Below are 11693 nucleotides of genomic sequence, written 5' to 3'. Positions count from 1 at the left end.
GATATCTTAGAATAGTTTGAAAAGTTTGTTGTGTTCTTATTTAGAGCTTGCACAATGAGTTGTCGGTTGTGTTGTATTTCTCTCATGGAAGCAATATCTTTCGACATTTTTATTCTAGATAAAATATGCTTCCAATAGAAAAAGAAAATTCAAGAGTTGCTACAACTAAACCATTAGATGAACTTTTTACTAATGTCGGTCAAAAGTTTGAGACAGAGACCGTAAAGCATGAAGGCTATCGTTTTGACTACCCATTAAGATGGCTAAGAGACCCATCTGTCACAAAAGCTATTGGCTTTCGTAGAATGAAGTTCATTTCAGAAGCCATACATGGTTTCCCATTTACGGTCGGTTTTGAAGTTCGATACTATAACAAAGAAAAACGTATGTATGAGAAATTTGAACAGGGAAAACTTTTACAAGTTAGTTTGCTTGTAAACTTAGAAACAACTCTTCAAGCTTTTCAAGAAAAAATAAACGATATCTATATCGAATATGCAAACCAGTATAACATTGACGAGGGAGAGTACCATCTCGATATTATTTATGACAGGAAAAATGCAACTGTTAAAATCAATAAAATAGAAGACCTTGGAGAAAACGTTTATATTTCTACAAAATATAACAACTTGGCATGGTATAGATTTATGAGGATGTTAAATCAGCCTGCAGCATATCCAGTACACCCAGACTTTTATGAAGTCGAAAACCCTAATGGAACATATGAAAATGTTTTCGACCAAGATGCTATTATTGTTCATGCTTCATTTTCTGGCGCCCAAAACTCTTTCTTATGCTTGGCAAATGACTTTTACGAAAAACCTACAAAGTTATACGAACCACCAAGTGGAAGTATTTCAGACTTTCAAGTATGGTTTACTACAGATGGAAGAAAAAGAATAATTCCATTATACCATGCGTTTTACTTAGAACTTAGTTTCATATACAACTACTATCGAACGGTAAAAATATAACTTTTTAATACGGTTGAGGTGTTGGATTTGGTTGCCAACTAGACTGTGGTGCAGGTTCAGGCTGTTGTATAACAGGAGCTTGCTCTTCTGGTTCAGGGTCTTTAGGTATAATACCAACAAACTGACCTACTCTTTTACCAATATTTTTGACTCCGTTCCAAATTCCTCTTCCTACGGTTTTTATTCCATTCCATATACCTCTTCCAACTCTTCTGAAGAAGTTTCCAATACTACTGAAGAAACCCATTTTACTATATGTAAAAATCTAATGTCCGCCTAGTCTTTTGCGTTTCCTGTTGAGTTCCATAGCATTCTTTAACTGGAGCTCATACATTCTGTTTCTCCTCTGGTAGAAAACATATTCTGGGTCAACTCCTGTGTTCGCGTCATCTGCATAAAGTTGTTTATATCCCACTTCAGGGTTTGTATAAAACTCTTTCCATCTCATATTTGCATACCATGGTGGCAAACCTAACGCAGCGTCATTTGACATGGCAGTTTGCATTTGTACATCTGTTGGCACTTGACCATAGTTTGCCATTGCAGTTTGTATTCTAACTTCATTTGGAATATTCTCTGGGTTTGGTTGTCCAGGTTGCTGTGCATTCGCTAAGTTCTGTGCGTCCATTTAATATTAGATAAAAAATCTCTTACGAGTACATATACTGAACATTTGCAGGCATTGGTTCATCTTCATATTCTCTGTACTTTTCTGCCACGTCAAAGAAATAAATGACACAATGGAAAAAACCTAAAACAAGTAGTCCTATTTCAAACCACATTTACTTACTAATAAAATTTCTTTGTTATGACACTTTCTCCGGTTTATAGGACTCTCTCATATTCTATCTTGTCATATCTAAACTCATAGTCATGTATGTCCTCTAACCATCTCATAACGGTTTCCAAACCACTTTTATCGGATGTAAAGTAAAAGCATGGATGGTTATGTAAAACGTCTAAAGTTTCTAAAGAGTCTCTCAAAGTCCAGTCTACTTGGTATTGAAAATCCCATGTGTTATAGAACGGCGGGTCCACTATAAAGAAAACATTTTCCTTGTCTTTATATTTTTCATACAACTCTGTCCAATGACATCTCACAAACTCTATACCCTCAATATATTTTTCTATGTCCTCTTTGAAAACATTTGTATAGTTAAGATATAAAACTTTTGACATAAGTGTTTCAATGTCATGAACTCTTATAGAACCACTATATAATAGTCTAGCAGATATCGTATCCCAGTCAATATATTCTGCTTTTTTCAAAACCTCTCTCACAATATTTTTGTTATCTACTGGTATACGTTCCATCTTACCTATAGGTATCTTTTCTTTTAACTCTTTCAATATTTTGTTAGTGTCTGGAATATGTTTGAGACGGTCCATATAGTTGTCGAAGTCATTGCATATAATCTTTGAGTCTGGGAATATTGTATGGCACAAATGGGATATATAGAAACTTCCACCGAACAAATCTACAAATGTTAGACCATTCGGTAGTTTCTTAAGTTCTCTCAATATAATATCTTTACATTTACTCTTATTTCCAAAGAACGGTAACGGTGGTTTTGTAAAATTCATTTATATATAATAATAAAAATGTTTTTTCCCTGAAAAGTGACAGAAAAGTGACAAAGCATGAAAACATATATAATTTGTGAAAAGCGACACATTATATAATGTTTTCGACCCAGAAGAAGGCTTCTTCCCAGAAGCAATGGAGGAAGAAGAAGAGTCCTCCGAATTCACACCAGAAGACTAACAATTTTCCGAATAAAAACTTCATTTATACTAAACATCTTCGGGGCTAGAGGGCACGAAGTGCCTGGAAGCCCCACTACCTTTTTTTTTTAAAAAATAGTTATATATTAGAAAATAATATGAGTTTATGTGATATTATTTTTCAGAAGATTTCATTCTATATGCCTATGAAAAGTACTCTCAAAACTAACTTTTTCCTAATTATAATTAAATCTAGAATATTGTATTATGCTTAGTATTATTTCATTTTTCTCATTCAATTTAGAATTTACAAATGTCAAAAAATTGAGAGCTGTCACTTTTGATGAATTTCTGTTTATTACAATTCTTCTTCTTCAATCTATTGGCGCATTTATTTCTACACGCCAATAAGGAAGGGAAAATTATAAGACACCATGGTGTCTTCAAAACGCTAATTTTTGATATTTTTAACAACCCTACTTTTCGCGCAGTCTACTGATGCTTTAAAGCACAAATTTTATCGCCTTGATGAGATTATTGCACAAAGATTATCAAACGATCCTTACACTTCTTTGGAAGCATTTTTGAATAATTTACAGGAAGAGTGCCCAGATGATCTCGTTCAATTTGATTACAATGGAGATTTTTCCGAGTTTACAATCATATATGCACCTTTTGCTGCAAAAGAATTGGTGCATAGCATTGATAACCCTCTCCACGTCGATTCCACTCATTCTTTAATTAAAGGAAAGATCCAATTGTTTGCAGTAACAATGAAAACAAGTCAAAACACAATTTTCCCCTTTTGCTATTTTTTAGTGAACCCTCAGACATCTGAAAAAATTCAAGAATGTTTGGTGAAATTCTGTGAGTTTGCGCACCTGGATCCACAGCATTGGAGCGCTGACTGTGCGCTAAACATTGCTCGCGCAATTGAGGACGGATTTCCTCTTGCGCAGCTCAGTTGGTGCGCTGTGCATGTTTTACGCGCATGTGCAAAAGTTGGAAGCTATTTTGACAATCCACAGAATTTTGAGAACTTCTATTTAGCAATGGACTTTTTGACATTACGTGCAGATGCAACGAATGCAGAAAAGCTGGCTGAAGAGTCTGATGAAACATATGAGTTCTTGACAACAATGTTAGAAGAAGAAGAACCGCACTAGTCATGTGATTTTATCCCAAGCATATGGGGATTCTAAATTTTTGTCCCTATCGTTATCCCAATTGAATTTTTTTTTGGAATTTAAAAATTTTTTTTCTCCATGTAAACTTAAATTTTAATTTTTACCACTAAAATGCAATATTTCAACAAATTAATGAGTAATAATATTTTAATTTATAATAAATATTATAAATCTCCTCAATTTAATGTAATTATTGTATTAATTTTTGTTGAAAATATAAAATCTTCAAGTAAATGATGTGAATTTAATATTTTTAGAATGTTGTTTAATTGTACTATATTATGCATGTAAAATTTTGTTACAATACATTTTATATGGGATCCCCATTGCCCAATTGAGAGAAAATTGAGAGGTGGGATTGGGCTAGCCCAATTCAAAATATCCCAGGTGGAAATAAAAAAATTAACAATTCAACATAAAAAAGCATCTTAAATAATAATGATAAAAAGAAATTTTGTATGAATTTCAATCAAATTTGTTTTTATTCAACTTAAGAAATCACTTCATTAATGAAAGAAGTCGGGTTCACAACATATCCCGATCTTGAAACGAAACAACATGTTTTTTTGATGCCCTAAACGGGGGGGTCGCCAGCAAAAAAAAAGATGTCAAAATTTATCCCAAAAATTTAAAAAAAACGAAGAAAGTGCATCCCAGGGATTATAAAATTTAAGTTTTCACATCTCTAAACCGCACGCTTTGAAGTATTTCGATAAACAATGGAGAAGAACCAAAGAACATTGGATGATGTTATATCGTGGAGAAGGTGATTCCACGAATAACATTGCGGAATCACACTTTCATCAATTAAAGCAAACATTTTTCTTGGGTAAGAAAAATGAGCGCATTGATGACATCGTCATAACTCTCATCACTGTTGTGATTCCAAATGCGATTATTAAGGTTCAAGTCGCTAATGTTTTGAATGAAGAAAGAGCAGTAAGAATTCTTACAAGGGCAGGTAATCAGATTGTTGAGCAAAGAGCTTCAAAACACGATGAATGTTTGAAATTAATTCAACACATTTTGGAAATTGTCGAAAGCCGAAGGATTGAACCTAATGTCCTTATTCCATCTTTGAAGGCAATATTAAATTTGGCACAAAGAAGTTTAAAGGAAGAGTAAGCAAGATTAGATAATTTGGACTTTTTTTAAAATTAATGAATAAACAGTATATTTTTGAAGTGTAAGCTTATTTACCTGAAGCTATATTACTTAATATAACATTCAAAGTATTATTGCTATTTATTGGAGAACAAATTTATGTAATTTTCACATGAAAATTGATAAATTTGTATTTCCTTATGATAATCAATTTTTGTATTTGTAGAGAGTCTCCCTGCATGATATCAAGACTTGGCTATAAGTCTTTATGCATTTTTGAAAATTGTATTGTAAATTGTAAGAATTTCTGAATACTACTGTTGTAAGACGAGTTACGGAAAGTGAGGTGAACCGAAAAAGTGACACTTATTTGGTCGGATAAATTCACTATATATTTACTTGTCAAAAAAATCAGACTTTTTTTGCTTTAAAAAATTTATAAGTTAATTATTGAGAACGAAGGTGAAAGGAAATGGATATCTCTTACCTTTCATTCCCTCGAGAAAGTTCAAAAACTTGGGTGCAATCAGAACTGATTGCACCCAAGTTTTTGAACTTTGTATAAGGAATTGTTGGCTATGATGTACTGATCATGAATCAGTACATCATAGCCAACAATTCCTTCGCAAACAGCGGGAAACTTTGTCTGAATAGTTTAACATTCAGACAAAGTTTCCCGCTGTCAGAGAGGGAATGGAAGGGTAAGAGGTATATATTCATAATGTATACCTCTTACCCTTTCATTCCCTCGAGAAAGTTCAAAAACTTGGGTGCAAAATAATGAAAAAGTTGATTTGTGAATCATTGAAATATTAATGCTGTTATATATATATATCAGATGATATAAGATGATTTTTTAAATAAAAAATAAAATTTAATTTTTTAATTGTTAAAATAAGAATAGTAAGCTTGACAAGTAATTTAAGTTTTTGCTTTGTAAAGTTATTTGGTTGGCAAATGCATTGTGTCACTTTTTGTTTGAGTTCACTTTCCGTAATTTGTCTTATGATACTACTACTATAAAATATAATTGCTTATCTATGTATATTCTCCCTGCATGATATCAAGACTTGGCTATAAGTCTTTATCCATTTTTGAAAATTGTATTGTAAATTGTAAGAATTTCTGAATACTACTACTATAAAATATAATTGCTTATCTATGTATATTCTCCCTGCATGATATCAAGACTTGGCTATAAGTCTTTATCCATTTTTGAAAATTGTATTGTAAATTGTAAGAATTTCTGAATACTACTACTATAAAATATAATTGCTTATCAATGTATATTCTCCCTGCATGATATCAAGACTTGGCTATAAGTCTCTATTCATTATGAGTATGACCCCATTTTTTTTACAAAAAGTGCCGAATTGCAACTTTGTCCCAATCTCTAATTCTCCATCTTTTCATATTGATTATACATTTATCACATTCTCGTTCTTCTCATATTCTTCATTGTTTTATTATATTCTATTTCTTCTAATATTCTTCATTATTTTTTGACATTCTATTTCTTTTAATATTTATAATTGTTTTATGACATTCTATTTATTTTCATATTAATCATTGTTTTATGACATTCTATTTATTTTTATATTGATCATTGTTTTATGGAATTCTTTTTCTTTCCAAATTCTTCATTGTTTTATTCAATTCTATTTCTTTTCATATTCTTCTTTGTTTTATTACATTCTATCTCTTTTCATATTCATTTTAGTTTTATAGCATTCTTATACTTTTTGTATTTATCATTGCTAGATGTAATTCTTATTCTTTTCATATTTGTCATTTATTTATCAAATTCCGAAAAAATTCAAATTAACCATTGTTTTAATGAAAATCTTTTTCTTTTCATATTCAATATTGTTTAATCAAATTCTCTTAATAGTAATGAATGCCCTCTATCTGTTGCAATCGAAGCAGGATCGCTTGAAATTGTTAAATGCTTGATTGAACATGGTGCTGATGTTAACATGATTCTTTTTCTCATTCTTATTATATTCATCACTATTTTATTATATTCTATTTCTTTTCATATTCTTCATTGTTATATAATATTCTATCTAGTTTAATTTTCATCTTTGTTTTATGGAATTATATTTCTTTTCATATTCATCATTTCTTTATACTATTCTACTTCTTTTCATTTTCTTCATTGTTTTATGACACTTTCTTTCTTCTCATTTTGATCAATTTTTTATGACATTTTCTTTCCTCTCATATCCATCATTTATTTATCAAATTTTCTTTCTTTTCATAGTAATCATTATTTTATAACATTATCTCTATATAAATATCCATCATTTTTTTATCAAATGAAATTAACTATTATTTCAAAACATTCTGTTTCTTTTCATATTCAATATTGTTTAATCAAATTCTCTTGATATTATTAAATCTCCTCTTTCAATTGCACATGAAGCAGGATCAGACGAAATCGTTAACTTATTAGTTGAACATGGTGCAGAAGATTTTAGTTATAACTAACCTAAAAATATGTTAAACATACCAAAAAGAAAAAGAATAACTAACTCTAAATTGAAAAGGATATAATTCCATGTAAAAATGAAAAGCAATATGCACAGTTTTTAACACATGAAATTATAATTTTTACAATATCTTTGCTTTTTTTTATTCCATATTTTCAAGAGGCTTCTGGACATTATTTAGAACAGTTGTCCACAGAAACAACCCAACATAGAGGAACTGTCATTTTATTTTATGCATTAGACACTGTCTGACGATACTGTCGTGAACCCTAGGTTTAAGTGATGTTTTTGCCAATGGGGTCCAAGATGCATCAATTGTTTCCCCGTAATTGCTTTGGTGAAATAATCAACTACATATTCGTTACGAATTCGGCAGATTATAAACATGTGATATTCATTAATGGACTAGTTCTGGATTTTCTTCGATATCGTGTGAAATGAACTTGATCATTCCATTAGAATTAAGGGTGCACTTACTACTTTCTGACATTCTCTCAAATTTCTTGTTTAAGGTTTTATTTTCTATACATCTTCACGCCCGTATATCTCTTTTTGAGAGAGTGTCAGAAAGTGGTAAGTGCACCCTTAAAGAAAATTTTATTTAAAAAAAATAGATTTGATTATCGCATAGTTGAATACAAGCATTTTATTTATAATATTAGCAAACTATTATAGTTTTTGATTCCATCCAATTCTTTAGAAAGCTTGGAATCGGTGCAATCAGAATAATCTGAGAAGATAATTTATAGTGGATTTCCGTAATCCCTTGAATGTGTGTAAGAATTTTCTCCAGTTTCTACAGTTAATTCTCTTTCAGAGAACAAAACTAAACCTTCATTTTCTTCATTTACTTTGTGCTCTTCTTCCTCTTGATTTTCTTCCGAACTGGATTCTGTATATTCATATGTTGTTGATTATTCAGAAGCTCCTCCAATCTATGTACAATTACCTTTAGTTTTCTCTTAACTAATAATAACAATGACAATAATCGAAACAACAACTAAAGCCAAAATACAAATACCCATCCATAAATAAGGAGAAATATGGTCTATTGGATTCTCCCATCTAAGTAATGCTAGATCCAATGATGGCGCTGGTGTTGGTGATTTACTTGGTGATGCTGTTTCTTTTGGAGTTTTTGTTGGATTCAATGTCATCTACATTGTATTAAATGGTGTTTTATTTGCAGTGAAAATTGATGTTGAATAAGAAAAATCTCTTTTCATGAATCATCTCCCAAAAAAATGCAAGAGATTTTTCTTTTATATCTGCAATGAGTTATAGTTATATTTGCAAAATTTCCATGAATTTTTCAAATTTACCAAAAGTATTTAAATTTTTCCTTAGATATTTTCATATCAATTCAAACTTGAAATTTTTGCTTAAATCCTCTAGCAACTAAGTCTTTATGAAGCACACAATTATGTCAATATGCTAATTCTTAGGTCAGTAATTAATATTCAAAGCTATACTGTTGTCATATAAATCGCATGCTAAATGGGTGGCAGAATATATTGGTTGAATTTGAAAATTTATAATAAATTTACATTGAGATGAGAAATAAATGAACTATATTTGAAATATGAGTTACTTATATCCGCAGATTATCTGATATTTGGCAATAGCACATGGTAAAGATTTCAAATTGCATTATCATATTCATTTATCAGAAATATGCTCAAATTATAATATATCAAGCTAGGCTAATAATCGTTCATATTGATATTTACTGATCAAATTTCAATTCAATTACTGCTATGATAGAGTAGAGGCTTCATTACATCAAAATGCTGTCTGGTCGGAAGCTTCCCTTCAAATAAAAAAAATTAAAAAAAATAAAAAACTGAATTTTATTATGAAAGGAGTAAAATTGGAAGAACTAGGACAAAGTATTCTAGAACAAGTTATTACTTCTGGAGGTGATGATGTTGATAGGAACTTTAGCAATCCTTTTTATGCTCATATTGTTAGTTTAAACAAATCATTGCAAAAAGTAAACGGAAAGTCTCCTTCAAACTGGACAGAGTCTTTAATAAGTGAAATAGAAGGAAGAGCACAGATAGTTATTGATGATCTCGAGCAAATGAAACTTGCCCCTTCCAATAATATTGGACCAAATAAACTATTTATTGAAGCATATAAGATTTTGGCATATACTCTATCTCTTGTTAGCGATTACAAAGATCGAAAAATAGAAGCAATTGAAAAAGAGGCTCATGATCAAACTGAAGATTTGAAAATTCAACTTGATACTCGTGAAAAAATTGCTCAACAAGAAAAAAGCGCTATCAATGGAAGGATCACAGAGCTTGTTTCTCAGAATTTTCAAATTGTTCAACAAAATGAAGCTCTCAAAGCTAAAATTTCTGAATTACAAGCATATACTATTAAGGAAGATGAATACAAAGCAGTTTTAAGCGAAAAGCAGGCTTTAATGCAAGAGATTCAAAAAATGAATTTAGAAATTGAGGCATTAAAGAACGAAAACAGAAATTTGGCTGCTGCTAATGATCAATTGACTATTGAAAATCGAGATTACAAAGAAACAAACTTAGGTTTAACTTCATCAGAAATGAATACTACAAAAGAATGCCAAAGATTGTTAAAGTTAACAAACGAGCAGCAATCTGTAATTAAGGAAATGGAAAATCATATTGTTCAATTGGAAGCAAAGGCAAATAACAATGACGCTTTTAACGCAATAGCTATAGCCCAAGATATGGCAAATAAAGATTTAAAGAACTTAACAGAACAAAGGAAATCACTTATTACGTTAATTACTAAAATGGAAAATTATATTACAAAAATTGATGAAATAGGAGTCTCAAAACCAATAGAAATCACAAAATCTCCTAAAGATGATGGTTTCCATCTCGCTTCTGATGTTTCTATTACAGGATTACCAGAATCTGTAAGAATTGCATATAAAACAAGCATCGAAGAAGCTTTTGTTGCATTAGTCAGAGAATTCAAAGCTCAGAGTGCTCAAGTTAAATTACTTGCTGGACTTTCCGAGAAGGTTTGCACAACAATTGGAAATTCTCAGATTTTCGTCAACCAATTTGCCAATTACCAAAAGGCAGAGTCATTTAAATTACCAGCTAGAATCAGGAATGAGATTACTAGGATATTATCTCTTCCAGAAAATCAACTAGAAAATTCAATTTCTGATTTCATTGTTAACGTATCCAAAGAAGCAGGAATTGCAGTTCAGGCAATATCAAAGCTCTTACTCCTTTCATATAAGAGGCTTTTACAAGGAGCAAACAACGCATTAGACCTTAGAAAAGAAAATGACTTACTCCAAGAGCAGATGAAGCACCAAATCTCTCTTCTTGAGCAAGAAAAAGCATCTAATGCAGAACTCCGTGAAGTTATCAATACATATTCAAGGAAATTTGAATCTCCAATTAAAATTACTGAAGAACCCCAGTTCAAAGACCAAGATTTGATTAAACTTGCTAAGAAGTGTGATGAACAGAAGCAAATCATCAAGAAACTCAAAGAAACAATTAAATCTTCTCCATCAAAAGAAGAAAAGTCTCCAATTAACGATAAGCTTCAAACAGAACTTGTTGAAGCCAAGCGTACAATTGAAGAACAAAAGCTAACAATCCTTAATTTGCAACAACGTGAAGTTATCAAATCTGATCACGATAACAAGAATTTTGAAGAAGCAATTGCTAATGTTAAACAGAAGTATGAAAGCAAACTTCAAAAACTTGCAAAAGTCCATGAAAAAGTCGTTGAAGAAATGAATCAAATTAAAAAGAACTCTTTGCAAGGTTTGCAATCAGAACTCGACCTTGAAAGGCAGCAGAGATCATCAGAGAAGCTAAGAAATGATACTTGTTTGGAAGACTACAAGAGAAGACTTGAACAAGCATTGCAAACAGATGCGGCTTTGAAATTAGCTTTGGAAAGATGCACAAAAGAACTTAATGAGACAAGATTGAGTCTTTCTGAGATTAGAGCTATCCAGAAAACAACAGAAGCAAGAGCTATTGCTGCTCAACAAAAGTTGAAGCAATATGAATCAAAATTGTAGAGTTATTTTTTTGTATTAATGTTTAATTTTTGTAATATAAAGAATACTTGTTTATTATTCAAGCAAAAAGAGTGTTTTCAGATTGTGATTACGTTAGAAAACTTAGGCTTGCTATTTAGAGGGGTTCTCATGCTATTTATAGTTTCAGATTTGATGTTAGACA

General features: G+C 31.0%; 5 protein-coding genes across 5 annotated transcripts, besides 6 other annotated features; 3 read left to right on the top strand and 2 right to left on the bottom strand.

Moving 5' to 3' along the window:
• Positions 1–125: 125 nt before the first annotated feature.
• TVAGG3_0479580 (uncharacterized protein) lies at positions 126–755 on the top strand (the record flags this gene model as incomplete). The annotated part of the gene is made up of 1 exon (XM_051235801.1): positions 126–755. A coding segment is annotated over one exon (630 nt), but the record flags the coding sequence as incomplete, so codon positions are not given.
• A 223-nt stretch (positions 756–978) lies between these two features.
• Positions 979–1221, bottom strand: TVAGG3_0479570 (serine threonine-protein phosphatase family; the record flags this gene model as incomplete). Its single annotated transcript, XM_001584095.1, has 1 exon — positions 979–1221. The coding sequence occupies one exon, from the start codon at positions 1219–1221 to the stop codon at positions 979–981; it is 243 nt and encodes an 80-aa protein (XP_001584145.1).
• Positions 1222–1239: 18 nt separating this feature from the next.
• On the bottom strand, positions 1240–1602 carry TVAGG3_0479560 (uncharacterized protein; the record flags this gene model as incomplete). Its single annotated transcript, XM_001584096.1, has 1 exon — positions 1240–1602. One exon carries the CDS (start codon positions 1600–1602, stop codon positions 1240–1242), a length of 363 nt encoding a protein of 120 aa, XP_001584146.1.
• A 1421-nt stretch (positions 1603–3023) lies between these two features.
• Positions 3024–3060: a mobile genetic element.
• A 117-nt stretch (positions 3061–3177) lies between these two features.
• Positions 3178–3860: a mobile genetic element.
• Positions 3861–4574: 714 nt separating this feature from the next.
• Positions 4575–5309: a mobile genetic element.
• On the top strand, positions 4631–5011 carry TVAGG3_0479530 (MULE transposase domain-containing protein; the record flags this gene model as incomplete). The annotated part of the gene is made up of 1 exon (XM_001584098.1): positions 4631–5011. The coding sequence occupies one exon, from the start codon at positions 4631–4633 to the stop codon at positions 5009–5011; it is 381 nt and encodes a 126-aa protein (XP_001584148.1).
• Positions 5310–5461: 152 nt separating the features above from the next.
• Positions 5462–5766: a mobile genetic element.
• A 232-nt stretch (positions 5767–5998) lies between these two features.
• Positions 5999–6384: a mobile genetic element.
• A 1564-nt stretch (positions 6385–7948) lies between these two features.
• Positions 7949–8071: a mobile genetic element.
• Positions 8072–9292: 1221 nt separating this feature from the next.
• On the top strand, positions 9293–11692 carry TVAGG3_0479480 (uncharacterized protein; the record flags this gene model as incomplete). Its single annotated transcript, XM_001584099.1, has 1 exon — positions 9338–11530. The coding sequence occupies one exon, from the start codon at positions 9338–9340 to the stop codon at positions 11528–11530; it is 2193 nt and encodes a 730-aa protein (XP_001584149.1).
• Position 11693: the final 1 nt, after the last annotated feature.

Source organism: Trichomonas vaginalis, chromosome II, assembly GCF_026262505.1.
Source record: "Trichomonas vaginalis G3 chromosome II, whole genome shotgun sequence".
Taxonomy (NCBI): domain Eukaryota; phylum Parabasalia; order Trichomonadida; family Trichomonadidae; genus Trichomonas; species Trichomonas vaginalis.
Note: the sequence above shows the minus strand (reverse complement) of the source record. Positions and strands in the feature narration are given on the sequence as shown.